General features: G+C 45.3%; 1 protein-coding gene across 1 annotated transcript; it reads right to left on the bottom strand.

Annotated features, from left to right (window-relative positions):
- Window positions 1-22,957: 22,957 nt before the first annotated feature.
- ARL4C (ADP ribosylation factor like GTPase 4C) lies at window positions 22,958-24,663 on the bottom strand. Its single transcript, XM_068246970.1, has one exon. The coding sequence runs from the start codon at window positions 24,378-24,380 to the stop codon at window positions 23,799-23,801; it is 582 nt and encodes a 193-aa protein (XP_068103071.1). The 5' UTR covers window positions 24,381-24,663; the 3' UTR covers window positions 22,958-23,798.
- Between the last annotated feature and the right edge of the window lie 3,332 nt (window positions 24,664-27,995).

Genomic DNA, 27,995 nt, shown 5'->3' on the forward strand with positions numbered 1-27,995 from the left:
GTATTTGACCTGATGTTACTCATAACAGTAAGCACTTGGCTAACGCAGTTATTAATAATGAGTTCACGCTATAATAATGTTGAGAATCACTGCTCTACAAAACTCTAGTAGTGCATCCATCACTTTCGTCAGTCCGCTGCATAAAACAGAAGAGATAGGAAACTCTCCATTCTGCTTGCCCATCCTATATTACCACATGCCTATGCTGCAGCCATGACTACATTATGGTAATGTACAGACATACAATTACCAATTAGCTGACCTGTTTACTAAATAATAGTTGAAGCCTCAGGGTCACATGATCACTATGATTTGGTTTTACACATTTTAAGCCCCATCTACACCATGGGACATTGAAGCGATCCGGCGGCTCGATTAGCCGCCGGATCGCCTCTTCCGCGTGCCCGCCGCGTCCCCGCTCGCCGCGCGTGCGCCGCATTCGATTCCCCGCTCGTCCCCGCCAGCGCGCTTATCTCCCGCACGATTCCCTGCCATTGTCCCCTCGCGGGGATCGAGCAGGGAATCGGCGGTGCGAAGATCCGTCCTGCCGGATCTTATCAATCGAGCCGCATCAGCGGCTCGATTGATAAGAAGCATCGCGGCCGCATCTACGCGTGTAGATGCGGCTTTAGGTTGATCTCCTTTCTTGACTTACTAAAGCAGCCCATACACTCAGCCGTTTTTCTGGCCGACCGATCGATCGCGATCGATCGATCGCAAATCGGTTGGCCAATCGACCGATCGACGGCCGATTTCGATCGATTTCGATGGATTTCCATCGAACTTGCAGGGTGGAAAATTTAGGTCGATCTGATGAGATTGCTTATCAGTTTGCATTGGCCTTAATGGAAATCTGATGGCAAAAAAATGCCATCAGATCGAATTTCAACAGATTTCAAACTGAAATCTATTGGAATTCTATTCTGGTAAAAAATGTTCTAAAAACACATCAGATAGATCATCAGATGCATTTCTTATCTGTCTGCTGCCAATCTGACGAGTGTATGGGCACCTTAAGGCTGGTATCTGAATCGATGAATGTAAACAGGATATGTTCATTCATCTGCACACCTAGAGGTCTCTCCCTCAGGGGAGAACAATAGTCATTAGGATCTAGATTGCTCTACAAATCTCCCACAGTAGCCAGTGCTCCCTCCCAGTGTGTTATAATTTCCAGGAACAAAGCTGTAGGGGGCTTCCACTCCAGTGCATAATTAACCTTGTCTCCAGGCTCTTCACACCATCCCCCAGTATCTGCTGACTTTATTCCATTCCGTGGATTTTAACCTTTAAAGAGCCATACAAGCATTTTATTAACAATACACTGAACCACACATCACTAAGAACGTGTTAAATCAGAAACAGCTGTTACGCAACATGTGCTTCCATTTGCTGATTTAGCAAGATTAAGTCGCATACTAATGCCACTTGTAAAACAAATCATGCAGACTTTTAGGAAATAATGATAGTTGAATGTGTTTCTGTTTCAGCAGTTTGTCCATTTTTAGGCTATGTTCAGAGTGGGCGTTGCATCCCCTGTAATAGCAGAAAAGCAACTGATCGGGAAAGTGACATCACATGCTATCCGCGTGTTGTGTTGCATACAGTGACACAGCCAATGAAAAGCTTCACTGTCACTGTTACAGTCTACGCGAGACGAAGCTCAGGTACAAAATTAGATATTTACCTAAAGAAAGGGAAGCCTCAGGATCCTATTGAGGCTTCCCTCAGTGATCTGATGTTCCCCCCCCCCCCTTGCTAGGCGCAGCCCCCCGGAAGATTAGCAACAAGACATTGTCACCAATCATATCAGGGCCACGCACCTCCTATTCCATCAGCGTGGCCATGCCTGTGCAGCCAGAGTAAGCCTTCACGTACACGAGCAGCTCCATGCTATTGCACATGCACAGCTGCACTCGTAACAGGGAAGGAGCGTGGCCCCGATGTGGATGGTGGATGTGAATAATTTAGGGCTCAGACACACTAGAAGCACTTTCTGGGCGTTTTTGGCCTCCACTACTTTCTGAGAGCTGTTTAAAAAAACCTCTCTCATTGACTTACATTAAAATCGCAGTAAAATTGCACCGTGGTTTTAAAGTATGTCAATGGGAGTGTTTTTTTAAAAAGCTCTGGAGGCCAAAAACACTCAGAAAAGCGCTTATGTGTCTGAGCCCTAATGGTAGACAGTGGAGCACGGAGGGAAGCCTCAATAGAATTCTGAGGCTTCCCTCTCTTTAGGTAAATAACTCTTTTAGAACCCTGTTCCTGGCGAATTTGAGCGACCAGCCGACCACCACAATGCATGCTGGGAGATGTACCCTGTGGATGAGAGTATATTTCTGCCAGGAGTGTTCTGACCACCATCACTGTGAGCGTTGTGTTCAATTGCAGTACAATTCTTTTTGAGAAGCTGCGCATGCGCAAAAAACACCGGCAATGGTAATGCAAGGAGGAGGTGTGTGGATGGGACTGTGCATGCGCAGTACTGGAGTTTCCACAGTTGCAGATCTTTCGGAGGGAGCAACGACACAGCCGAGGGTGCCGGAAGACATAGGAGGACCTGAAAGATTACAAGATTACAGGTGACGGGAAAAATCCCCAGGTAAGTAAAAAAAAAACTCTTAGGCTTGGAACTCACTACAAATCACTATCACAATCAGTAGTATTTTTAATGAGTGTTTTGTAAGCGATTTCTTGAGCATTTTCTGGCGATTTTGGTAGCAATTTTAAAAAGTGTAAGCTTTTTGCCAGCAATTGTGTAGCAATTTTAATTCTGATTAGTCCTTTCAATGTATCATAATTTTGCATTCATTTAAAATCGCACTAAAATTGCTATGTGTAGCGATTCATGATCAATTACGCCACTGTTTACATACTTTACCTTGTAGAAACGCTAACGCAAAAGCTAACGCCACCAAAATGCTGCGATGGTGATTTTGCTAATCGTAATCACTCCAGTGGAATTTGGCTCATCTATTAGCATTAGCTGAGCGTTTAGGGAAATCGCTAGCATTTTAATTCACTCCCTAAACACTCAAAAAAAAAAAAATCGATCTAGTGGGTTCCAGCCCAAATTTTGGTGCAATTCAGGTGTGCTTTAAGATATCAATCAGTCCTGGAATAGTCATGGTGACCATGTTTTGGGACATTATGTGCTTCTCGTAAAGTAACAATTATTACTGCTGTTTATCAATCCGCTCAGGAACCTGAATAGAGCTATGTGCTATGACATACATGATGCTGCCACAGCTCAGGTTATATGTAACCTATTCCCATCCTGTTTGCATGTGTATTGCTATGCTTTCTGTTTCTGATAATGCTATGCTTTCTGTTTTCACTGTAAGATAATCTTATCCCAAAACATTCTGTCCCCTTTTACACTTAAAAACCTTTTTGCATTGAGTTACCCTTTCTGCATGCAGGGTAATGCAACAGCAAATAAAGTGTGTCTGGCCGAGTGTACTATCACACCGGAAGTATCCGATTCGCCAGCGACCCACTACAAAGTCAACGATGTGTTACTGTGCGACTTCTGTGCCGACAGAATGCATTGAAGTCAATGAGCGACACAAAATTTTTTAATGGCGGCACAGAACGACGCAAGTACAACAAGGAAGCGTGTAATCCTAGTGACATACTTCCTGTCTAGGCACACTCCACCGCAAGGTCATGATTTTTTGGGGGGTATTGTGGTGCAATTGGAGGTGTGAAGCGCATCACACTGCAACACCATCCTCAAGTGCAAAACCGGCCTGAAAGTGTCACTGTGGTGTGTCCACGGGCAGAAAAAGGTTGGGAACCCCTGCAGAAGCCCGTTTATTTTTCTTTTAAATACAAATTTATCTAAGTAAATGTTAACTCACTCTAGAGTCCTGCATTAACATCTGGTTGATGTGAGAAGAGTAAATTCCATAGTCCTTTTGCCCCCATGAATTTAAGGGATTTAAAAAAAAAAAAGAAATGGTTTCCTTATTTCTGTTCTTAGTATTGTACATTTGGAAGAGAACGCTGTCAAATCTTTTCACATCCATTAGAGAAAGGCATTACCCGAAATGACAAAGCCGTCTCTCCTTGGTTTTTATCAGTGTGCTGGCACACTTCTCTGCTGGCAGACTTTAATATGCCCTATTGTACTGGTAAGAAATTGAATTTTGTGATCGTACAATGTTATTCTACCTGGAGGAGCTGCAGCAGAGAATTGGAAGGTCTCCCGTTTTTGCTGCTCTACTTTTTTTTTTTCTGTTTTTAGTGGAAGCAATTTTTTTTCATGTTTTCTTAACCCTCCTGGCGGTTTGCAAAAAAAAAAATCGCCAGGGGGCAGCAAATCTTTTTTTTAAAATTTTTTTTTTTTTTTTTTCATGTAGCGAGACAAAGTCTCGCTACATGATAGCCGCTGCTCAGCGGCATCCCCCCAGCCCCTCCGATCGCCGCCGGCGATCGGAGATCCGGAGATCCGAGATCCGGAGATCCCGTTCAAAGAACGGGATCTCCCGGAGGGCTTCCCCCGTCGCCATGGCGACGGGGCGGGATGACGTCACCGACGTCAAAGGGGATTCCGATCCACCCCATAGAGCTGCCTGGCACTGATTGGCCAGGCAGCGCACGGGGTCTGGGGGGGGGGGGGCGGCTGCAGCGCGACGGATAGCGGCGGATCGGCGGGTAGCTTACTACATATTGTAGATATGCTTATTGTAATATGGAGCAGCCATAGCCCAGATGTTTGTATGAATAAATGTCTTTCACATAATTTCTAAAAATTACTAAGTGTACCGGATATGGGAGATTATAAAAGAAAATATACATACCTGGGACCTCCATCCCCCTCCAGGCTTATCGTTTCCACACTGTCCTCCTTGTCGGTTCGCAACTGGCCCCAGTAAGTAGTCTAGTCGGGGCCAGTCGGCACAGTCCAGCAGCGCGCACTCCCCAGCCTCGCTGCCATCAGCGAGTGCGTTCATGCGCAGTTGGCCCTGGCCCTGAGGACTTACTGGGGACAATTGCAGAAGAACGAGGAAGCAGAGGACGGCGTGGGTGCAATAAGCCTGAAGGGGGCTGGAGGAAGCCCCAGATATGTATGTTTTCTTTTTAATCTCCAATCTCAGGTTCCCTTTAAAGGTTTTTAACCCATTTGGGTTTTTCCCATCTCAACTAAAAAAAGATCTCTCCACTTCCTCCTCTGTGTTTGTAGTAACTGTTAATTATGTGAGTCCTCTGAATTACAGTAAAGTACTCGGCTAGTTTATCTCATGATAGAGTCAATCAGGTTTATTAATAACAACCCTTTCATTGTTCAGACCACATGTAAATGAACACTATTGCTTCAAGGACAAGTGTAATAAGAGCGAGCTCCAAGTTCCCAGGTTACAACAATTAAAGGTTTGGTTACATTTGCCTTCTTAAAACAGAAGGAAATTTGCAATAATTCAGCTATAAAAGTGAACTTTTATGGTTACCCACAATGCTCCACTACTGAATATGCAAATATGCATTTCACCCTTGTAAGCAAGGCAAGAATCCAGAACCACTGGTGTACAGCAAGTCTATAGCTTCAAATATTACACAGCCACACCAACTTCACATGTAGACAGCCTGTTTTGGGCTTTTGGCCCTCATCGGTACATGGCAGGGATTGATATGGCTGTATGGGCTAGGGCTTGGACCAGTACAAGAGTAACCAAAAAGTAACCAAGTAGCTCAGGGTGACCAATTAAAGGACAACTGAAGTGAGAGGGATATGGAGGCTGTCGCACACACGCACCAAATTTATTTATCAAAATTGGATGTGAGTACCAGGCTTTAAGCTTACTATTTCCAGCATTTCCTATGATCACCTTCACACAGTCACCACTATAGTGATGTTAAAGCAACCTGATACTCATCTCTGAAAACCATAGTCAGGTGTAGTTGAACTTTTCTTTGTTTAAAGATATCTTGACATGGATACATAAGAACCACAACAAAAACTTGTTATCTGGCTGATTTACAACTGTCTTAGTTAACATACATGTAAAGAGGACATGAGATGATGTAGTTTAGTGAGAAGAAGAGCCTAGAGCCCTTATCTCTCATACAGAGCAGCTCTGCCTGTACTGACAAGAATGGTTTGATGCACAGACTCAGACACTTCCCTATTATGTGCTTTTACCTATTACGAGGGTGGGGGAATGGGGTGCTAAAGGAAGAGTAGTCAGAGGTGTATCTAGGGACAACTGCACCCAAGACAAATGGGGGGAGGGGGATTGTCATGCTTTAAAAACCTTAAGATGTAGTCTTGGTTTAATTGGTTGTATGCAAGTTGAAGTGAAGCATGGCCTGTAAGAATAAAGTATGGCAATAATTCAGCCTGCATATCCCCCAAATAACAGGCAGCTTGTTTCCCTAAAAGATGTCACTAGGCCACAGAATGTCCACAGATTAAAAAACAGTATCTGTATGGAGAACACCAAGGATGCTATGGAGCTGCACTCCCAGTAAGTGGCACATACCATACCTGCACCCCTGTAGATACGCCTCTGAGTACAGCATCGGCTTTAAAGTAGGACTCTACTCAATCATCAGGTTCCATGCAGAGAAATGTTTGTGTCAGTCAGTCTACAATAGGTCTATGGCTATCCTGAAGGAGAACTCAAACTATCATTAAAGAAAAATACTTTTCTGCTTTCTTGTAAAAATTGTCAGCTAAAGAAGCTTTAACATCCTTCAGATTGCTACCAAGCCAACAGTCCGAATCAGGCAAAAACTGCGCTGGAAATTTTTTAGCAGCCGTCACCTCCAAAAAGACAGAGCCCAAATTACGATAAAACTAGCGTAATTCGTCCGCCAGCAATAGCATGTTACCCTAGAGCCCATGGCGGACTGGAGGAATAGTAATTAACCCCAACAGGACTTTTGCAGGAGCAGGGTGAGCTTTTTTGGCTTTACCCCGAGCCCAAATTTCCCAGCTCCTTAATTACATGTATGCACCAGCTGTCCACCTCATGCAATCTAGGGAAACAGGTTGCCTTGTTCACAGCTCCCAAAGATTATAGTGATTTCTCAAACACTCTGTCCAGTGACAGCTTTTAATTAAACTAGACCACGCACCCGCACACCTCTGTATCTAGTCAGGTGTAGTAAGAGCTGTTTAAAATGCATCCAAAAACCTTTTATTTAAAAGGAGAACTGTAGTGAGAGGTATATAAAAAGACTCCCATACTGATTTTCTTTTAAGAAACACCAGTTGCCTGGCTATCCTGCTGACCCTTTGCTTCTAATACATTTTGCCCTAGACCAGGCATGGGCAAACTTGGCCCTCCAGCTGTTACGGAACTACAAATCCCACAATGCATTCGCCTTTATGAGTCATGACTGTAGCTGTCAGACTCCTGCAATGCATTGTGGGACTTGTAGTTCCGTTACAGCTGGAGGGCCAAGTTTGCCCATGCCTGCCCTAGACCCTGAACAAGCATGCAGCAGATCAGTTGTTTCTGACAGGATTGTCAGATCTGACAAGATTAGCTGCATGTTTGTTTCTAGCGTAATTCTGCAGGCAGATAGCTCAGCAGGGCTGCCAAGTAACTGGTATTGCGTAAAAGGAAATCAATATGACAACCTCCATATACCTCTCACTACAGTTCTCTTTTAACTCTCTAAATACATACAGGGTGCATTTCTCTAGGTTTTCCTTCTGCCCTGTGCAAGTGTTCAGGTCTACTTTCACCATTTTACATCATACACTAAGGGGTTAAAATGAGAATGCGAATGTGTGAATTTCAGCAAAAACAGGCATTTTATTAAAACGTCCCATTTGCACTTATTAGTAAGGTTATAGATATCCATTTTGCGTTAAGCGGTTAAAGCATTAGCAGTCACATTCACTACTATAATCCTAGAATTACAATCAAATCCCAGGGAGTATTCTCATTAGTCCACCACTGAACCAATGAGAACCCTCCCTGGTGCTATGGAGGATTCCCACTGCTGTTTTGAAAATCAACAATAATGACAGCGGTCAGTGTGTGGAGGACCAGAATAGCGACTGAAGACACAAGAGAGTGGAGTAGATCCAGAAAGGAGGGGGATTGTATGTTTCACTTCCTGTTTTAAGTGACAAGTGTAACGGATAAATATATAAAATCCGTTTACACATGCACTTCCACCCCACTGAATCGGAGATTTTTGGCCCTTAGCAGCTGCTGCAGGTCTACCCCAATTTTCCCAGCAGTGCATCTGATAAATCTGCCCCACAGAGCTGCACCATGTGATATTCAAAAGAATACACCCATCTGTTTGCGTTAACCTGATACCACCCTGTAATCTTAACAGAGAACCACCTCACATGTCCCATTCACACCTACACTCCTTATTCTGGTGTTCATTATGTGATTATAGTCTGCATCTTACTGAATGACAGATTATCCTCTATAATAATCTCCCTGTGTCGCTGCGTCCAGCAGGACCAGGGAGCGAGGTGAGCGAGCGCAGTGGGTACGTGCGCACTGGCGGCGGCTGTAGAAAAAAAAAAAAAAAAAAAAAGACTTAGAGCCTGTTTTTAAGCGGGCTTGGGGGAGGGGTTGAAAATAAAAACGGACACTTACATGGGGCTTTTACTGCCCCCCTGCAGCTGTAATGTCCCATGCTGTCCTCCAATGATCCACCGTTCCCCGCCGGTCCCGGTCTAATTCGAATATAACTGCGGCTGCGTGGACGTGCGTGTGCTCGCTCCCTCACGCAGTGCAAGAAAACTTCGTACGGCGCCTGCGCAGTAAGCTCCCGATGAAACGCAGGAACAAGCACTATTTGTCTTCTTAGATGAATAACAGACCGGGACTGGCGGCAGGGATCAGAGGATCGTAGGAGAACAGCGCGGGACATGATAGCTGCAGGGGGACAGTAGAAGCCCTAAGTAAGTGTCAGTTTTTATTTTCAACACACACACACACACACACTTTAAGAATCTGTAACTATAACTATTTTCCCCACACTGTATAATAAAAACACTGCATCGGTTTAACTCTGAAAAACATGCTCGTTTCATTGCTGAATGATAGCACAGGTTTCTTCTCCCACCAAAGCAACATTTTCTGTATTTGAAATATCAGAAACGTTTTAAAGAACAACTGTACCAAGAGGAATATAGAGGCTGCCATTTTTATTTCCTTTTAAGCAATACCAGTTGCCTGGCTGTCCTGATCCTCTGCCTCTAATACTTTTAGCCATAAACCCTGAACAAGCATGCAGCAGATCAGGTGTTTCTGACATCTGACAAGATTAGCTGCATGCGTGTGTCTGGTGTGATTCAGACACTACTGCAGCCAAATAGACCAGCAGGATGCCCGGCAACAGGTATTGTTTAAAAGGAAATAAATATGGCAGCCTCCATATCGCTCTCACTTCAGGTTCCCTTAAGACATGACAGGAAAAGTTAATGTTAAAATGTATATAAAAGGGACTTGTTGCTGCCCTGCCACTTATTTTTACAAATGGATAGGAGGTATGTCTATCCAGTCCGGCACATCTAAATGTGGTAATGCAATTATTTTCCTATTAAATTCCTGACAGATTTAATCACTCCTAAATCTACTGTCCCAATATGTCTTGTCAATGGAATTTCGATCAATTTTAACCTAAATGGACATGTTGTGGCAATACAAATCTGGCAGATTCGATAGTGATCCCTCGATTGTACAGAATGAAAGCTTTGCATCGTTCGGCAGAAGGGGTGAGCGAATGACAGGCCATAACATTGCACTGCAGCAAACAGTGGAGCACTGCAGTTTGATCGATGTTCAACTCCTGATGGAATCTATTAAACATTGATGTGCTCCGAGTAGATCGATTTCTCGCTGAAATCGATTCCGATCAGAAAGAAAGCAATCATTTTGCCACATTGGGTGGAAATCTATAACTGTATGGGCCACCTCAATTCTGTCCACAGTCAGCAAATTTCTGATAAGCTTTGCGAGTCATCTTTCAAGCAAAACCTTCAAAAGACATTCCTTCATATTCCCAGCTGCTTCTACTTAGATCTGCTACATAAACCATTTTCTTTACCACTTGAAAGCATAAACACAGCTGTACATACAGCTATCAGACAGCGAGGAGACCGCGGACAACGCCTTGCTGGACACAGCCGGAGCACAAGAAGGCACTGAAGACAGGACAGACACCTCATGACCAAGCCAAGTCTGACTGCTGCAGACAGACCTCAGAGTGGTGTCTAGACACAGAAAAGCAGCAAATATACACCACGCAAATGTGAGGCAAGGCTGAATGCAGCACGATGTTCAAATGAGACATCTGTACGCTGTATCAGCCCAAACATCAGAACAAAGAAATGTGCAGCTCTAGGCTTGCCTTCATTATTACAGTGTTCTATTTATTGGCACTGGAAGAAAATCCCTGCACTTGAACAAAGGTTTGCACATTTACCTTAAAGTGGACTGAACTCAGAATGTCATGTCTGCTCTGAAAAATATGCAACAGCATAATAACCTTTAAACAAAGAACATTTCTTTGTTACAGCTGATACAAAACCTAAAATACATCTGCACTGTTTCTACTTCCTGATTCATGGAAGCAGACATAGTTAAACAGCCTGTGCTTTCAAATGAGCTTATCTGCCATGAGTCATGTGACACAGGGGAGTGATCAAATTACCACTTGTGATTAGACAAAAATAAAGGGTAATTACACAGGCTAAACTCTCTAAATCAGTGGTCCTCAAACTAAGGCCCGCGGGCCGAATGTGGCCCCCTAAGGCTTTCTTACCGGCCCCCCACACAGAAAATGTATTGCTTATAAATGCAGTCAGCTACATCTTTAAATATTGGTGGACCACATATGGAATAGCAGTGCAGCACCCCCCATCCACATGGAAGCCAGAAAGCAGAAATTTTGCTGGTTTCCAATCAAATTCCACATCAGGTGACACTGCTGTCCAATTGACTTGCAGATTGTCACCTGGGTATGCTTCACTGTCTGGTCCGCAAAGACTTCTACATCATTTTATGTTTACTCCGGCCCACCAGCGGTCTGAAGTATGTTGACCCGGCCCTCAACCCAAAACGTTTGGGGACCTGTGCTCTAAATACATACAGGGTTCATTTCTCAGTTTTCCTTCTGTCCTGTGCAAGAGTTCAGGTTCACTTTAAGGGGAACCTAAACTGAGAAGGATATGGATTTTTCCTTTTAAAATAATACCAGTTGCCTGACTCTCCTGTTGATCCTGTGTCTCTAATACTCTTAGCCACAGCCCCTGAACAAGCATGCAGATCAGGTGCTCTGACTGAAGTCAGACTGGATTAGCTGCATGCTTGTTTCAGGTGTGTTATCCACTTACTACTGCAGTCAAAGAGATCAGCAGGACTGCCAGGCAACTGGTATTGTTTAAAAGGAAACATCCATATCCCTCTCAGTTTAGGCGGACTTGAACTCAGAACTTCCTCACTGCTCTAAAAGACACAACAGCATAATAACCTTCAAAGAAAAACATTTCATTGTTACAGCTGATACAAATCCTGCAATAAATGTACAGTGTTTCTACTTCCTGCTTTCATGGAAGCAGCCATGTTGTTAACATCCTGTGTTTACAAATCATCTCTCTTCTGTGGCCAGGAATGAGCTCCAGATAAAATCCGAATGAGTTTCATTCGAATTTCATCCTATAATTAGTGCAGCTCAGTGGGTAGGTTCGAGGGGGCGGGGGGTTACCATACCCAGCAGCCCTCTTTTACCAGTCCCATGCTGCGTTCCAAGTCGCAGTCACGTGACTAAACACTTTCTCCTTCCGGGTTGAAGGAGGAAGCATAGTAGTCACGTGACACGGCTTGGAACGCAGCGTGGGATGGGTTAAAGAAGAAGGCAGCTGGGTAAGGTAACCCCCCTCCAACCCGCTCAGCTGCACTAATTAGAGGATGAAATCCGAATGAAACTCATTCGGATTTCATTTGAATTTTATCCGGAGCTCATCCCTGGCTGCGGCACCCAGCTGACAGAGCCAAGGGATCAAATTACAACTAGTGCTTACTCACATATGAGAGGGAATCAGACAGGCTAAACTCTCTAAATACACACAGGGTACATTTTTATACGTTTTCCTTCTGTCTTGTGTAAGAGTTCAGGTCCACTTTAAAACCCCCTTCCCATTTTTTTTTAATGAATCCTATAACCAAGGCCTCCATTTCTTCTAAATGCTTATCACATCAAAGTGGAATTTATGCAGCGACTACACAGCTTGATTAGATTACATAGAGTCTGATTATAATTACACTTGCCCTTTACAGCAACATGTCGGGCAAATATTTGAAACCACAGTAATCTTGAAATGTGCCCAATAATGAATGATTAAGTGCATTTTATATACCAGTAAAAAAAAGTATTTTGCTTTGACATCAGTTCTTGCACTGCAGACTAAGGGTCCGTTCACACTGCACGCGTTTCCATATGCGTTTTGGAAACGCGTGCGGGGGGGCCGACACGCAGGACATCAGACATTGCATAGAGTGCAATGTCTGATGTTCACACAGCATGCGTTCCGGACCTGTGCGGTCCGGGAACGCATGCTGCACGCAGATTTTACAAAAACGCGCGGCTGTCCCATTCACTTTTCAGTGATGGGATCAGCCACGCAACGCATACGAACGCGGATGGCGTGCGTTCGTACGCGTTGCGGTCCGCACTTTGTAGTCTGAACGGGCCCTTACACAGTCTGGGAGGGGAGGGCAGCACTATAAACCAATTAGGTTCTACAGCACTGCATACAATTTAGTATACGGTAGGTATAGAAGTATGGTGATGGATCAACAGTGAGCTGCTCATCACCTAAGCAAAACAGGTAAGTGCTTTGTGACCAGGACTGTGACATCAGTGAGATGCTAATTTCAAGTTGATGCACATTTTTGGAATGACCAAATGCAGTAGTTGATTTTCATTGGTCTGATTCCAAGCTGCAGAGCACCTAGTACCTGTTTGCTGCTAAGAGTTCAGTTGAAAAAGAAGTGTATTCATAAAAAGTACACTTATCTAAAATGTCAACCACAGCTTCCCAAAACCTTTGGTCCCCATCAATTCTCACCCTTAAAGTGAACCAAAGAAAAATGGTATTAAAAGATCTATACAAACCTGGGGCTTCCTCCAGCCCCATCTGCACGGATCGCACCCACGCCGCCGTCCTCAGTCATCTGAGCCGGGTCCCGGATCATCCACTAGTCGAAGCCAGTCTGCACAAGCACAGTGCACTCTGTTATTCTCCGCCGTAGAGAGCGCACCGCGCTTGCGCAGAGTGGCCGAAGTTATGGGACCGGTACAGAAGACGGAGGAGACAGAGTATGTCGGTGAGGGAACGATCCGTGCGGATGGGGCCTGAGGAAGCCCCAGGTATGCATAAATCTTTTCATATTGTTTCTCTCTGGATCTCTTTAAAATCAATACTGAAGCAAGCTGAAAAAAAAAAAAAAAAAAAAAAAAAAAAAAAAAGTGTAAGGCCCAGTGCACACCGAGCGGTTTTTGGAGCGATCCGCCGGCCGCATCCGAATCTAAAAACGCTTGTCTAATGTATTGCAATGGGATGGTGCACACCGGCGGTTTGCGGTTTTTGCCAAGCCGCAAACGCGCCTCCTGCTGCGCGTTTGCGGTTTTCGGAAGAGTTTCGTCCTCAATGTAAAGTATAGGAAAAACGCAAACTGCTCTGAAAAACGCTAGTTCAGAGCGGTTTGCCAGGCATTTTTGTTACAGTAACTGTTCAGTAACAGCATTTACTGTAACAATATGTAATCTGCTACACAAAAACGCACCCAAAACCGCTAGGTATGTTTAGAAAACCTCTCTAAACATACCTAGAATCGCTCTGAAATCAGCTCCCAAAACCGCTAGCGTATTGCGGATCTGCTAGCGGTTTTGGTGTGCACTGGGCCTTAGATGCTCATCTGTGGAGAGGGAAGGCTTCAGATCCCATAGAGCCTTCCTGGTCCTCTGTCAGTCCCCTCGTTCCACCGCAGTCCCCGATTCAGTCTCCATGTGTTCGGAAACATTTGCAACTCCCAGTGTTTACGAAAAAAAAAAAAAGGCGCATGCGTACTGCACATGCAGCAGATTGTTTGTCTTCTAAATTACTGGAGGATGAAAGTACATGCGAAGGCTACCCGACAAGTACCAAAGAGGTGTTGGACCGAGCTGGTTGAAGAACTTCACCTGGGCTAGCGGTGAAACAACGGGACAGGGAGAGAACCAGGAAAACACTATGGGGTCCAGAGCGGTTCTTCTCCATAGGAAATTAATGTTTTTTCAGCTCACTTCAGTATAAGTACTGGAGGTCTAGTGCTTACACTAGCCTGCACTGCACCTCCCCGTGACAGTGGGTATGTAAACAAGCTAAATGCCGGCTTTTGCACATTAGTCAAATGGGAACCTGTACTTGATGGAGGCTGGTGCTATTAGAGGTTTTAGGGATCATTTTGGTGTGTTCATTGCACCAGAGACTGTCTAATGGCCCATACTCACGAGGGACTTTTGTCGCCTCAACACACGGCGCGCGCGTGTTGCGGCGACAGGTCGCTCGTGAGTATGGGCCGCCGCACGCGCGCGCACCCCGAACTGTCGCCCGCCGCTCATGTCGCCATGCGATTGAAAGTTTCAATCGCATGGCGACAGTCGCCGCCGCACCTCCCCCGCAACTGTCGCTAGTCCGCGTGAGTACGCGGACTAGCGACAGCAACCTCCATTGTATCATATGGAGCTTCCGGCGGGGGGGGAGGAGGAACGTCGGCGACAGCTTCCGCCTCGCCGCTAGTCCCTCTTCCGCGTGTGTACGCGGAGGGACCTGGAGAGAAGCTGTCGCCGGCCTGTCGCCCACACGCTCACGTGTGCTGGCGACAGGCAACTTCTGCAGCCCGTGAGTACGGGCCATTACAAAGACAGTCTATGTTTTCACCACAATAAAAAAAAAACCCTGAAGTGAACAAACACACACGCATGCACACTCCCATAATGCACATGGGCTTGTATAAACATATTTGCAAAAAAAAGGTACACTACTAGGTTTATAAAACATCCACAGTGCAGTAAGTGGTTAAAAGGAACCAGATGTGATATATAGAAGCTGACACATCAATTTGCTTTTATACAATGCACATTGCCTGGTTGTCCTGCTGATCCACCGCTTCAAATACTTTTAGCCATAGACAAGCATGCAGATCAGATGTCTATGGCTCAAATCCGACTGAATAAAGGCTAGTGCACTTTCAAAAGTGCTTTGCTACCGAAACCCTATGAGGGTGTTCCCACAGCAGCATTGATATTTCTAAAACTGCAAACGTTCATGTAGCGTTTTTTGGAGTGATTCAGCTTGAACGAATACTCAAAAACGCTCATTTATTCAAAAATTGCTCAAAAAAAAAAAAAAAAAAAAAAAAAAAAAAAAAAAAAAAAAAAAAAAAAAACGCTAATCACTAGAGGTGGCAACAGTGATTTTGGTGTGCACTAGCGCTTAGCTGCATGCTTGTATCAGGTAAGCGATTCAGACAATTCTGACTAGAAAAATATTAGCAGGACAGCTAGGCAACTGGTATTGTTTAAAAGGAAATAGGACAGCATCCATGTATCTCTCATCTCAGGTTTCTTTTAAGACATTGGGATGCTGCACGCCAAAGCAGTTCTGGAGCATTTTTTACAACGCTTGCAGGGGGAAAACCGCTTGCCTAATGAAAGTGAATGGGCTGGTGCACACCAGAGAGGTTCATTTTTTTCCACAAACGCAAACTCGGGGGCTGCAGCATTTTAGATTTCTGAGGCATTTCTGCCTCAACGTTAAAGTATAGGAAAGTGGAAAACGCTCTGAAAACGCCAGATCAGAGCGGTTTTGCAGGCATTTGTTACAGAAGCTGTTCAGTAACAGCTTTACTGTAACAATATTTGTAATCTGCTACACAAAAACACTCCAAAAAACACTAGGCATGTTTAGAGAACCTCTCTAAGGGCTGGTGCACACCAAAACCCGCTAGCAGATCCGCAAAATGCTAGCAGATTTTTAAACGCTTTTTTTTTATTTTTATGAGGCGTTTTGCTAGCGTTTTGCGGATTGCTGCTGCGGTTTTCAGTATAGTAGATTTCATATATTGTTACAGTAAAGCTGTTACTGAACAGCTTCTGTAACAAAAACGCCTGCAAAACCGCTCTGAAGTGCCGTTTTTCAGAGCGGTTTGCGTTTTTCCTATACTTAACATTGAGGCAGAAACGCATCCGCAATCCAAAAAATGCCTCACCCAGGCATTTTTCGTTTCTGCAAAACGCCTGCCGCTCTGGTGTGCACCACCCCATTGAGATACATTGACCAAGCAGATCCGCAGCCGCAAGCGGATCTGAAAACGCCCAAAAAGCCGCTCGGTGTGCACCAGCCCTAAACGTGCCTAGAATCGCTTTGAAATCTGCTTCAAAAACTTCTAGCGTTAGCAGATCTGCTAGAGGTTTTTGGTGTGCACTGGGCCAATTTCAGCTACAATATTTATTACTTTGTTGAGCAAGTCGTGTTTCACACACTCTTGCCAGTCTACACGCTCCAGCAGTTGTTCTAGCACTATTGCATCTTTCAGGCTTTCAGCTTCCTGAGTCACCTGTCTGCTCTACAGACAATGACTCATTGTCATTACAATGCTACCTTGCTGTCCACATAGCAGGCAAGTGAAAAAGAATGCTGCAAATTGCCTTCACATGTCCACCTGTGCAATGCGGCATAGCTGTGTCAAAACCAGCTTAAACAGAATTAAAAACAAAGGAAACCTGAGGCCAAGGGGGAAAAAAAAAAATGGATTACACACCTGGGACGTCCTCCAGCCCCCTTAAGGCTAATAGGTCGTTTGGCATCCGCCCGGGCTGCGTATATCTTCTTCTAGATGCCCTGTTAGTGCCACAAATCACACTGTCTCGCTCCCATAACTGTGAGTGTACTGCGCAGACGCACAGCTCACCCAGCCGAGGGAGCGCATGCGGCCGAACTGTGATGAGCACCGACTGGTGGAATTACCGGTCCGCCTAGCAGAGGATTCAGGCAGCCTAGGAAGACCGCGAGGGACTGATTAACCTAAAGGGGGCTGGAGGAAGCCCCAGGCATGTATAATTTTTTTTTATTTTTTAATCTCAGGTACATTTTTACACATTGCGGACTGCGCGTCTCTGGCCCCTTAAAGAGAAACTCCGACCAAGAATTGAACTTTATCCCAATCAGTAGCTGATACCCTCTTTTACATGAGAAATCTATTCCTTTTCACAAACAGACCATCAGGGGCACTGTATGGACTGATATTGTGGTGAAACCCCTCCCACAAGAAACTGAGGCCCGTGGTACTCCTGACCATTTCCTGTCTGTGAACCTTGTTGCATTGTGGGAAATAGCTGTTTACAACTGCCAAAAAAGCATGCAGCAGCTACATCACCTGCCAACAGTAAAAATGTCACCATGTAATAAATGTCAGAATGTAAATCAAGGATTTAAAAGCTTTTAAAATGGGCAAACACTGACTACATCATTTATACATAATTATTGTAAAAATGAAGCCTTTTTTTTAAATTACATTAATTACATTATTTTCACTGGAGTTCCTCTAGGGACTAGAGCCCCTCCCCCATTTTACACTTTCTGATCATTGTGATAGGCTCACAATAATCACGATGTCAGGTGCCACTTGTGTCAGCGGGGACACGAGATCAAGTCCTGTGCACAGGAACAGGTAGCGTTAAAAACTATGCTGCATCAGGATTAGGCAGCCAAAAGTGCAGCTTAGTACAACTACGGCCAGTCTCGAACTGGTTAAGGCTGTTTTCACAGTAGGACGTTACAGGCGCACGTTAGAGCAGCCTGTAACGCAGCCCACCGCACAGTAATGAAAAATCAACGGGGCTGTTCACATTACATTGTAACGCTGCGTCACAAGACAACGTACTGCATGCAGTACTTTAGACGCGGCTGAGCCGCGTTAGACTGCTTGCACATGCTCAGTAATCTTGTGGAGAAGCGGAGAGCGGCCAGGCACATGGCTAATTAATATGCACTGCACGTTGCGACGTGCAGTGTTTACTTCCTGGCGCGGCCGCTCTGTGCGGCGATTGGCCGGCGAGACCACGTGATGCCGCATGCGCACAAGAGTGCGCATCACGGCATCACTGACGCCAGAGTGAGCTGCACAACGCGGCTCACTCTGACGTCCAGATCCAGCACCACCAGGCGTTCCGTTAGGGGGACGTTATGCGACCTTAACGCCCCCTTTAACGCAACGTCCTGGTGTGAAATTAGCCTAAAGGTAAATAAATGCAGCAGTTCACAGAAACCTATTTTACCTCAGGTTACATACTCTAGAATTACAAAAAAAAAAAAAAAAAAAAAAAAAAAAAAAAAAAAACACGCAAAGTGGTAGTCAAACTTAAAATAAGATGATTATGAAGGGTGACCATTTTTTCTTATGTCCTTTAAACTATTTCCAGGCACAGATCTAAAAATATATAACTGCTTAAAGTGTACCTGAGGTGACAAAACCAAAAAGGATTTATACTTACCTGGGGCTTTTTCCAGCCCGCTGTACTCAGTTCGATTAGGGTCCTGTCTGGTCCCCTCTGTTCAAGGAGGCGAGCGGCTGAGGTGTATGTGCAGTAGTCAGTGACTACTGGGGCTAACAGCAGGAGAATGGAGGGGACCGGAAAGACATATAGTACAGACCAAAAGTTTGGACACACCTTCTCATTCAAAGAGTTTACTTTATTTTCATGACTATGAACATTGTAGATTCACACTGAAGGCATCCAAACTATGAATTAACACATGTGGAAGTATAGTACATAACCAAAAAGTGTGAAACAACTGAAAATAGGTCATATTCTAGGTTCTTCAAAGTAGCCACCGTTTGCTTTGGTTACTGCTTTGCACACTTGGCATTCTCTTGATGAGGTAGTCACCTGAAATGGTTTTCACTGCACAGGTGTGCCCTGTCAGGTTTAATAAGTGGGATTTCTTGTCTTATAAAAGGGGTTGGGACCATCAATTGCGTTGGAGAAGTCAGGTGGATACACAACTGATAGTCCTACTGAATAGACTTAGCATTTGTATCATGGCAAGAAAAAAAGCAGCTAAGTAAAGAAAAACAAGTGGCCATCATTTCTTTAAGAAATGAAGGTCAGTCAGTCCGAAAAATTGGGAAAACTTTGAAAGTGTCCCCAAGTGTCTCAAAAACCATCAAACGCTAAAAAAGAAACTGGCTTACATGCAGACCGCCCCAGGAAAGGAAGACCAAGAGTCAGCTGTTGCGGAGGATAAGTTCATCCGAGTCACCACCCTCAGAAATCACAGGTTAACAGCAGCTCAGATTAGAGACCAGGTCAATACCACACAGAGTTCTAGCAGCAGACACCTCTAGAACCTAGGTTCTCAACGTGTGGTACGTGTAGCCCAGAGGGTACTTCGGATGGTTCCAGGGGGTACTCGGGCTTGATATACTTAATCAAGAATAAAATTTTAGAGTTTTAGAAAATGATAAATTATAATTGAAAGGGGTACATACCAATAAAATGTTGAGAAACACTGCTCTAGAACAACTGTTAAGAGGAGACTAAGTGAATCAGGCCTTCAATCTGTGCTTTGTTCTGATGACTCCAAATTTGAGATTTTTGGTTCCAACCACCGTGTCTTTGTACGATGCAGAAAAGGTGAACGGATGGTCTCTACATGCCTGGTTCCCACCGTGAAGCATGGAGGAGGAGGTGTGATGGTGTGGGGGTGCTTTGCTGGTAACACTGTTGGGGATTTATTCAAAATTGAAGACATACTGAACCAGCATGGCTACCACAGCATCTAGCAGCGGCATGCTATTCCATCCGGTTTGCGTTTAGTTGGACCATCATTTATTTTTCAACAGGACAATGCCCCCAAACACACCTCCAGGCTGTGTAAGGGCTATCTGACCAGGAAGGAGAGTGATGGGGTGCTGCGCCAGATGACCTGGCCTCCACAGTCACCAGACCTGAACCCAATCGAGATGTTTGGGTTGAGCTGGACCGCAGAGTGAAGGCAAAAAGGGCCAACAAGAGCTAAGCATCTCTGGAAACTCCTTCAAGACTGTTGGAAAACCATTTCAGATGACCACCTCTTGAAGCTCATCAAGAGAATGCCAAGAGTGTGCAAAGCAGTAATCAAAGCAAAAAGGTGGCTACTTTGAAGAACCCAGAATATGACATATTTTCAGTTTTCACACTTTTTGGTTATGTACTATACTTCCACATGTGTTAATTCATAGTTTGGATGCCTTCAGTGTGAATCTACAATGTTCATAGTCATGAAAATAAAGAAAACTCTTTGAGAAGGTGTGTCCAAACTTTTGGTCTGTACTGTAGATCGAGCTGATTGAGTACAGGGGGCTGTAAGAAGCCCCAGGTAGGTATAAAACATTTTGCTTTTAATGACAGGTTTACTTTACAAACCAGAGTGCTCAAACATTACTCTTGTGTCAAGTGGGGATTCTGCAGCTAAAAAGCTCCCGGTTTGGTCACAAGGCCACATTCAGCTTATTAGATTTCAGGTCCTGTGGGTGTGACTGCAACAGCTACTTTGCATCATCCTACTGTACAGACGGGAGGCTCAGGCTAAATCTGTCTAATAAGATTGCAGCCTATCGGACAGTCAGTACTGCAGGAAGTAAGCAGTATAGGGGCTTCTCACCAGGTATTTCACAAATAATGTATCTGACAGTTGTGAAAGTGTCAAGAACCCTATAGACAGATTAACTGAATACCTATGAAGTTTCAGGAGAAGAGCTGTGCCTGGAACAGGGATTTAAAAATAAAAATAAAATGTCCATTTCCTGTTAGGAATACTGATCTTTTGGTAGATTGAGTCACTGATCCGAAACAAGCCTACAGAGTAACGTCTGAAGACCCGATACGTACACAGAAAATTGCATATGGAATAGGCATGCTCCATATTTCCTGCCTCTTTAAAGATGCAAAGTCACCCTAAAGCTGTTATCTTTACAACATATGACATTTCCCTTTCTTTTATTTGACTGGTTAATATCTTTATGCACAGTTCATGGAGGCTCCTTAAAGGATAGCAGAACCGAACGGTTCTGGTAAAATAGATAGCAGCACTGTGTAGGTTGTAAATAGCACATACCAGCCGTTCCTCCTGCCCCCCTCCGTCTGCTCAGAAGAGTACCCCTAAAGTTAAAAAAAAATTAAAAAAAAAAATTGGGATTAAAGTACCTAAGGCAAAAGGAAAATATTTGATACTTACCCAGGGTTTCCTTCAGCCCCATAAGCACCACTGAGTCCCTCGCCGTAAACCTGCCTCCGTTCTTCTGCTAGGAGTCCTAGTAATCTGGCTCAGTAGCGCCAGTTGGCCTCTTCTGCGCATGCACGGCACTTCTGCCCATGCGCAGAAGAGCTCGACTGGCATGGCTGAGCCAGTTACTGGGACCACTAGCAGGAGAGCAGAGGCACTTGGGAGGACGGAGAGGGACTCAGTAGTGCTTATGGGGATGGAGGAAGCCCCGGGTAAGTATTAAATCTTTTACGTTTGTCTCGGGTTTAGTTTAAGCCAATAGTGGGGCTAGATCACGTGCTGCAGACCTCGTTTTTGGTGGCTGATCTCTGACCCCTCCCATTCCCCGACCAATTAATATTCAACAAATTCATCAGTCAAATAAACTGGAGGAGGAAGCACCCATAGGAGCAAATCTGAATGGGGCATGCGCAAGTTTCAAATCGTGCATGCCCAGTAAAATAAAAGCACTCGTGCAAAAAAAATATATAAAATAAATAAAAAAATAGTGCATAAGCCTTTCCCCCTCTTTTTTAACACACTAAGCATGACTGGTTTGGAATTCCCATATGCCCAATTCAGAATCACTTGTTCCACAATCTGAAACCTTCTGGAAAGCTGTTAGGAGGAAAAGGACAGGGAATGGGTTTAAGGGAGGGACCCCACAGACTAACACCAGAACAAGGTCAGCAGCAGGTGATCTAGCCCACTATGGGCTTAAGCTACTAAACATTTTTTTTTTTCACGTCACAGGTCCTTACATGAAACAGTGTACATTTAAAAATAGTATGGTTGAGGCGAGCCAGTGGTAAAGTCCATAGGGAAAAAGTTCTCCAATCACAACACTGTCTACAACTTGAAGCACTCTGATTGGCAGAATAGTGTGGGCGAATTATTACTACATCAGATTCTGTTTTACCAGGAAAATAATTCTGTGCTCATTGAAGTTAACGCTGCTTTAAACAACTAGAAATAGTCTTAGCTACTGCAGTTAACTGGAATAACACACTCATTTATGCAATCTAGTGATGAACCAAACATTCAACATGCAAAATTCCCACTGCTCCCAGGAGGGTAAAGTAACAGCCAATCAGAGCCCGCAGTAATCAATTAACAATCAGGTGGAAAACTAACCAGCAGCAGGTTTTGATTGGCTTGATTAAAAATTCTTTACCCGAAATCTGCAGGACTTTTTGCCATCATTAGTCATGAGGTTACATTGCACAGGAAATGGCTATACACCGTCTCTGTACAAATCCATACGCTATGCAAATGTTCACAATGCACGAAATGAAGAAATGCAAGCATAGGGTGTGAATGCAAAATGAAATCACTGGTGGCTTGTCTCCAGCTTTCTGGAAAAAAAGTGACTACAGTATATATCTGTTTAATTATTCTTTACTGCTGATGTGCTGAAATTCAGTGTTGTAAATGTGGGAAGTGACTGCTTACTGACAGATCTAAGGGTGGATACATCTCACCTAGGGGAGTACCAGCATTCTGATATGCAAGATGCAACACTGAAGCCATTTGCCAGCAGCAAAAAAAAAATAAGACACATACACAACCATCACTAATCAGCAAATCATCATTTCTATATTTCCCCTAATAAAAAAGCAGCACATCAGTTTCCAAGAAGTGAAAAAGAAACAAAGACACAACAAAGCAGACAGAACAAAGGAGTTGGTAAAATTCAACAATCCGTTTAGTAAGGAGTGCAAATAATATGGAGGACTAGAAGCGGCAACAGCTGTCAATTCTAGCAACCTCACATATTAATCTCATGCAGTAGTAATGGGTACCAGATGACCCCAGCATGGTTCCCAGCCCAGACCTACACCCCAATAATTTAGAGGGTGAATCACAGAAACGTTGCACAGAAATTGTGTTACAGCTATAACCTGTGGATGTGAATGAAAGGGGGGTATGGGGATAAACAGTGCAGAATGTAATAGGAAAATGAGCCACAGCTGTCAAACAGACTGCAGTCAGACAGTGGAGACAACCCCCTGCAGACACGGCACCCCCAGAGGCAGTGATATGAGGACACGTCTACAGAGATAATGTCAACACCATATACTAAAAACTTCAAGTTTGGTTCTTTTTGGTGGTGTGATAAATTATACAGACTGAACCAGGTCTATCATCACCCATAATATGGAGTCCACTGGGCACTTATCAGCTGGCCCTCTGTAGGGCCAATGATATTAAATTCCATACATTAGGAATGAGTAAATATAGTAAACTGTGTTTGATCCCCACATGGCACTGAAAGACAGGGCCGCTTATTGCTCTGCAATGACACAGCTTTTGCCTTCAGGACAGATAGGGTATTATTGCAGGGTCCGGCCCTGCATCTGGTAAACTTGAGTCCTCCTTGACACACAGTGCAAGGAGCTGGTTCTTTAGAAGTCCCAGGCCAGTAGTGAGAAATGCCCAGCCCATGGTAGGTACTCATTGGCCAGCAAAAAGGTGGTCAAACAGCAGGAGGGCTACTTTGGTTGTAAGGTTAAACTGCCCAGTGTTATCGTTGTTTTTTCTTCTGCTTGAGGGTCTTTCTCCTTTTGAGGATCATCTCATAGAGTTTGTCCATCCCTTCAGTGAGACCTTCTCCAATGATGGCACAGGCTGGTTGGACGTGATACGGTGTGGATGGACTGAGTTCCTGCAGTGCCAGCTGTCTCTCTATCTCAACTACTGCCAAGGACTTGGGCAGGTCCTGCTTGTTGGCTATGACCAGCAAAGGGGTTCCTTGGTTCTCGGCAAACTTGGTCACCTTATGCAGTTCGGTTTTAGCCTCCTCCAGTCTGTCCGAGTCTACAGAGTCCACCACGTAGATGATGCCGTCTGTACAGCGGCTGTAGGACTTCCAGAGGGGGCGCAGCTTCTCCTGCCCTCCGACGTCCCAGAAGTGGCAGCTGATGCCCTTAGCCGCACCGTTGCTGAGTCGGATCCGCTCAGTGTTGAAGCCGATGGTAGGCACCGTGTTGACAAACTCATTGAACTTGAGCCTGTAGAGGACGGTGGTTTTGCCGGCTGAGTCCAGGCCGAGCATAACGATGTGCAGCGACTGGAAGGAGGAGATGTTGGAGGAGATGTTCCCCATGTCTACAGGCTCAGCAGCAGAACACGTAGATAAGCTACCAGTGCTATCCTCCGGGAGTCCTCAGCCCGTACATGCCCCGTGTAGCGGCAGGAACTGTAATCTCCTGCTTACATGTCCTCCATAACCTCAGCAGAGGTCCATGCCGGGCTCCAGCGAGGCTCTGCGCTGCAGGATCCCCTATGGAGGTGGAGGGGAATGTCACCGACATCCAAAAGAGCCCTTTCCCTCCTCCTCCTGAGCTCTCTCCCTCCTCCAGCCCTTCACATGATAATGAATCTGCATCCCCAGCCATCAATCTCCTCCCCGGTCACACCCCTCACCACTGCCTGCGCAGCCAGGAGGGGGGCTCTTAAAGGGGCAATGGTGTTACTAGGCGATCCTCTCGCATGGGCATGGTGGATGTCAGCAAAGGCTTGCTGCAAAGGGAAAATGTTCTCAGAGAAAACACCTAGCATGAATAGATCATGTCAGGCTGAGCTGTGCTTGGGGACGAGGTAATGTTTCATTTGGAAGGAGCAGTCCAGTAAAACCGTTCAATTGGATCGACTCTATATTGATTCCGATTTTCTGTTATTCTTTTGCTTTCAAAAGCTTGCTTTTTTGAAAACAAAGGAGAAAAATAATTCAGAATTTCTGCAATTCTATGAACCAAACATTATCAATGTATGTAGAATGTCAGGTTGCAAAATGTATGTTGCAGACATGTCCATACATACAGCATGATAGTTTCCCCATTAGATCAGAGTGTCATGGTAGCGCCATACAGAGGTACACCAATGTGCCCACGCATCTGCAGTAGCCGCAACCACAGCTGTGGTTGGGGATCTTTCAGAGGGCAATGGAACTACAGCGAGGGGCTGCTAGCGACTGGAGGAAGCCCAGGTAAGTACATTTTTTAATTTACCCCTTCCACCTCAGATATCCTTTAAGGCTAGGTTCCCACTGACCTAACCTCTCCCTATTCTCACACTGAACCCTCCTCTGCTGGTGCCTACCCCCTAAGTAGCGTGATAAGCATACTTTGCATGCAAAGTAGCTGATTTTGCACGCAAAACGGTGCGCGCAAAACTTTACACGCGCAAACTTTTTCGCATGCAAAAATAGCACACAATCAGTAACAGCTTTGCCATGCAAAGTACTTAGTACCCTAGTTTGCACGTGCAAAGCTTTTAGGAGCCTTTAGTGAATCAAGCCCTTAATGTTAATACCCCACCACCACCACCATCATGGGCACCAAACCTGAAGGCCTTGTTCACATCAATTAGCACAGATCAGGGGCGGACTGACAACTCATGGGGCCCCCGGGCAATAGGAGATTATGGGGCCCCCCATACCAGTGTTTCCCACCTTTCACGTTATATTTTTACAGACTAAGATATAATAATTTATTTACAACAGTAAATATGTTATATTGAGATATTACACAGTGATAAGCGCGGCGCAGCGCGCCAAAAAATGGGTGTGGTCACGCAACAGAATGTGGGCGTGGTCATCAGTGGGGCAAAATATACATGACCTTAGCAGTGGTGTAAAAGGTCTGCTGGGGAAGTTTGAACTCTGCCGTAGTGTTTCCCCCCAAAATACATGTAATCTGACAGCATTTCACCAAACATCCATGCAATCTGGCAGAGGTTCCTCCAAAATAAAGATAATATGGCAGTCGTTCCCCCAAAATAGACGTTATCTGGCAGCAGCGGTTCCCCCAAATATACATAATTTGGCAGCGGATCACCAAAAATACATGTAGCAGCAGTGGTTCCCCCAAAATACACAGAATCTGGAAGCAGCAGTTCCCCCATTATACACAATCTGGCAGCAGTTCCCCAAAAATACACATAATCTGGCAGCTGTTTCTCAAAATACACTTAATCTGGCAGCAGCAGTTTCCCAAAAATAGTTAATCTGGCAGCAGTTCCCCCAAAATAGGTGCCCCCAGTATAGGTAACCAGGTTAAAGGGTATCCCCAGTGGAAGTATCCAGGTCTATAGGTTTTCCCAGTGCAGGTATCCAGGTCTATAGGTGTCCCAAGCACCGGCGTACCTACCGGGGATGCGACCCCCTCAGCCGCAGGGGGGCCCAGGGCTGCTCTGGGGCCCGCTCACTGTGCGTGGGGGGAGCGCTGCTCTGGACCCCCCAGCAAGGTGCTCAACTGGCCGCAGCGTCTAATAGACGCTGCGCCAGTTCATTCCCTGCAGCCCCGCTCCAGCAGCCTGCATAGTCTCCGGCAGGCAGAGCAGGGCTACGGCAAGATGGCCGCCAAAGAAGCCCTACACTGGAGGCTATTTGTGTCTCTAGTACAGGGCTTCGGCAGCCATCTTGCCGTAGCCCTGCACTCTGAGTCTGCCTGTCAGCGCGGGAGATGTGCTGCAGGAGGACTCGGGGAGCTGCGAGCCAGATGCCAGGAGAGGAGAAGACTTCTGTCAGGTAAGTGAATTGTTTTTTTTTCACAGGTGCATTTTTTTTTCTAGTGTCTGCTGCCTACATTGTGATTTTCAGGTGTCTGCTGCCCACATTGTGATTTTCAGGTGTCTGCTGCCCACATTACGATTTTCTGGTCACTGCTGCCCTCATTGCGATTTTCAGGTGTCTGCTGCCCACATTGCGATTTTCTGGTGACTGCTGCCCACATTGCGATTTTCAGGTGTCTGCTGCCCACATTGCGATTTTCTGGTGTCTGCTGCCCACATTGCGATTTTCTGGTGTCTGCTGCCCACATTACGATTTTCTGGTCACTGCTGCCCACATTGCGATTTTCTGGTGTCTGCTGCCCACATTGCGATTTTCTGGTGTCTGCTGCTCACATTGCGATTTTCTGGTGACTGCTGCCCACATTACGATTTTCAGGTGTCTGCTGCCCACATTACGATTTTCTGGTCACTGCTGCCCACATTGCGATTTTCTGGTCACTGCTGCCCACATTGCGATTTTCTTGTGACTGCTGCCCACATTACGATTTTCAAGTGTCTGCTGCCCACATTACGATTTTCTGGTCACTGCTGCCCACATTGCGATTTTCTGGTGTCTGCTGCCCACATTACGATTTTCAGGTGTCTGCTGCCCATATTATGATTTTCTGGTGTCTGCTGCCCACATTACGATTTTCAGGTGCCTGCTGCCCACATTACGATTTTCAGGTGTCTGCTGCCCACATTATGATTTTCTGGTGTCTGCTGCCCACATTGCGATTTTCTGGTGTCTGCTGCCCACATTACGATTTTCTGGTGTCTGCTGCCCACATTACGATTTTCTGGTCACTGCTGCCCACATTGCGATTTTCTGGTCACTGCTGCCCACATTGCGATTTTCAGGTGTCTGCTGCCCACATTATGATTTTCAGGTGTCTGCTGCCCACATTACGATTTTCAGGTGTCTGCTGCCCACATTGCGATTTTCAGGTGTCTGCTGCCCACATTGCGATTTTCTGGTGTCTGCTGCCCACATTAGGATTTTCTGGTGACTGCTGCCCACATTGCGATTTTCTGGTGACTGCTGCCCACATTGCGATTTTCTGGTGTATGCTGCCCACATTAGGATTTTCTGGTGACTGCTGCCCACATTGCGATTTTCTGGTGACTGCTGCCCACATTGCGATTTTCTGGTGACTGCTGCCCACAT

The sequence above is a fragment of the Hyperolius riggenbachi genome, chromosome 7 (assembly GCF_040937935.1).
Source record: "Hyperolius riggenbachi isolate aHypRig1 chromosome 7, aHypRig1.pri, whole genome shotgun sequence".
In the NCBI taxonomy this organism is placed as follows: Eukaryota; Metazoa; Chordata; class Amphibia; order Anura; family Hyperoliidae; genus Hyperolius; species Hyperolius riggenbachi.

Bases quoted from the DNA above. Each gene is read 5' to 3' on its own strand.
- ARL4C (XM_068246970.1), bottom strand. From the start codon at position 24,380: ATGGGGAACATCTCCTCCAACATCTCCTCCTTCCAGTCGCTGCACATC.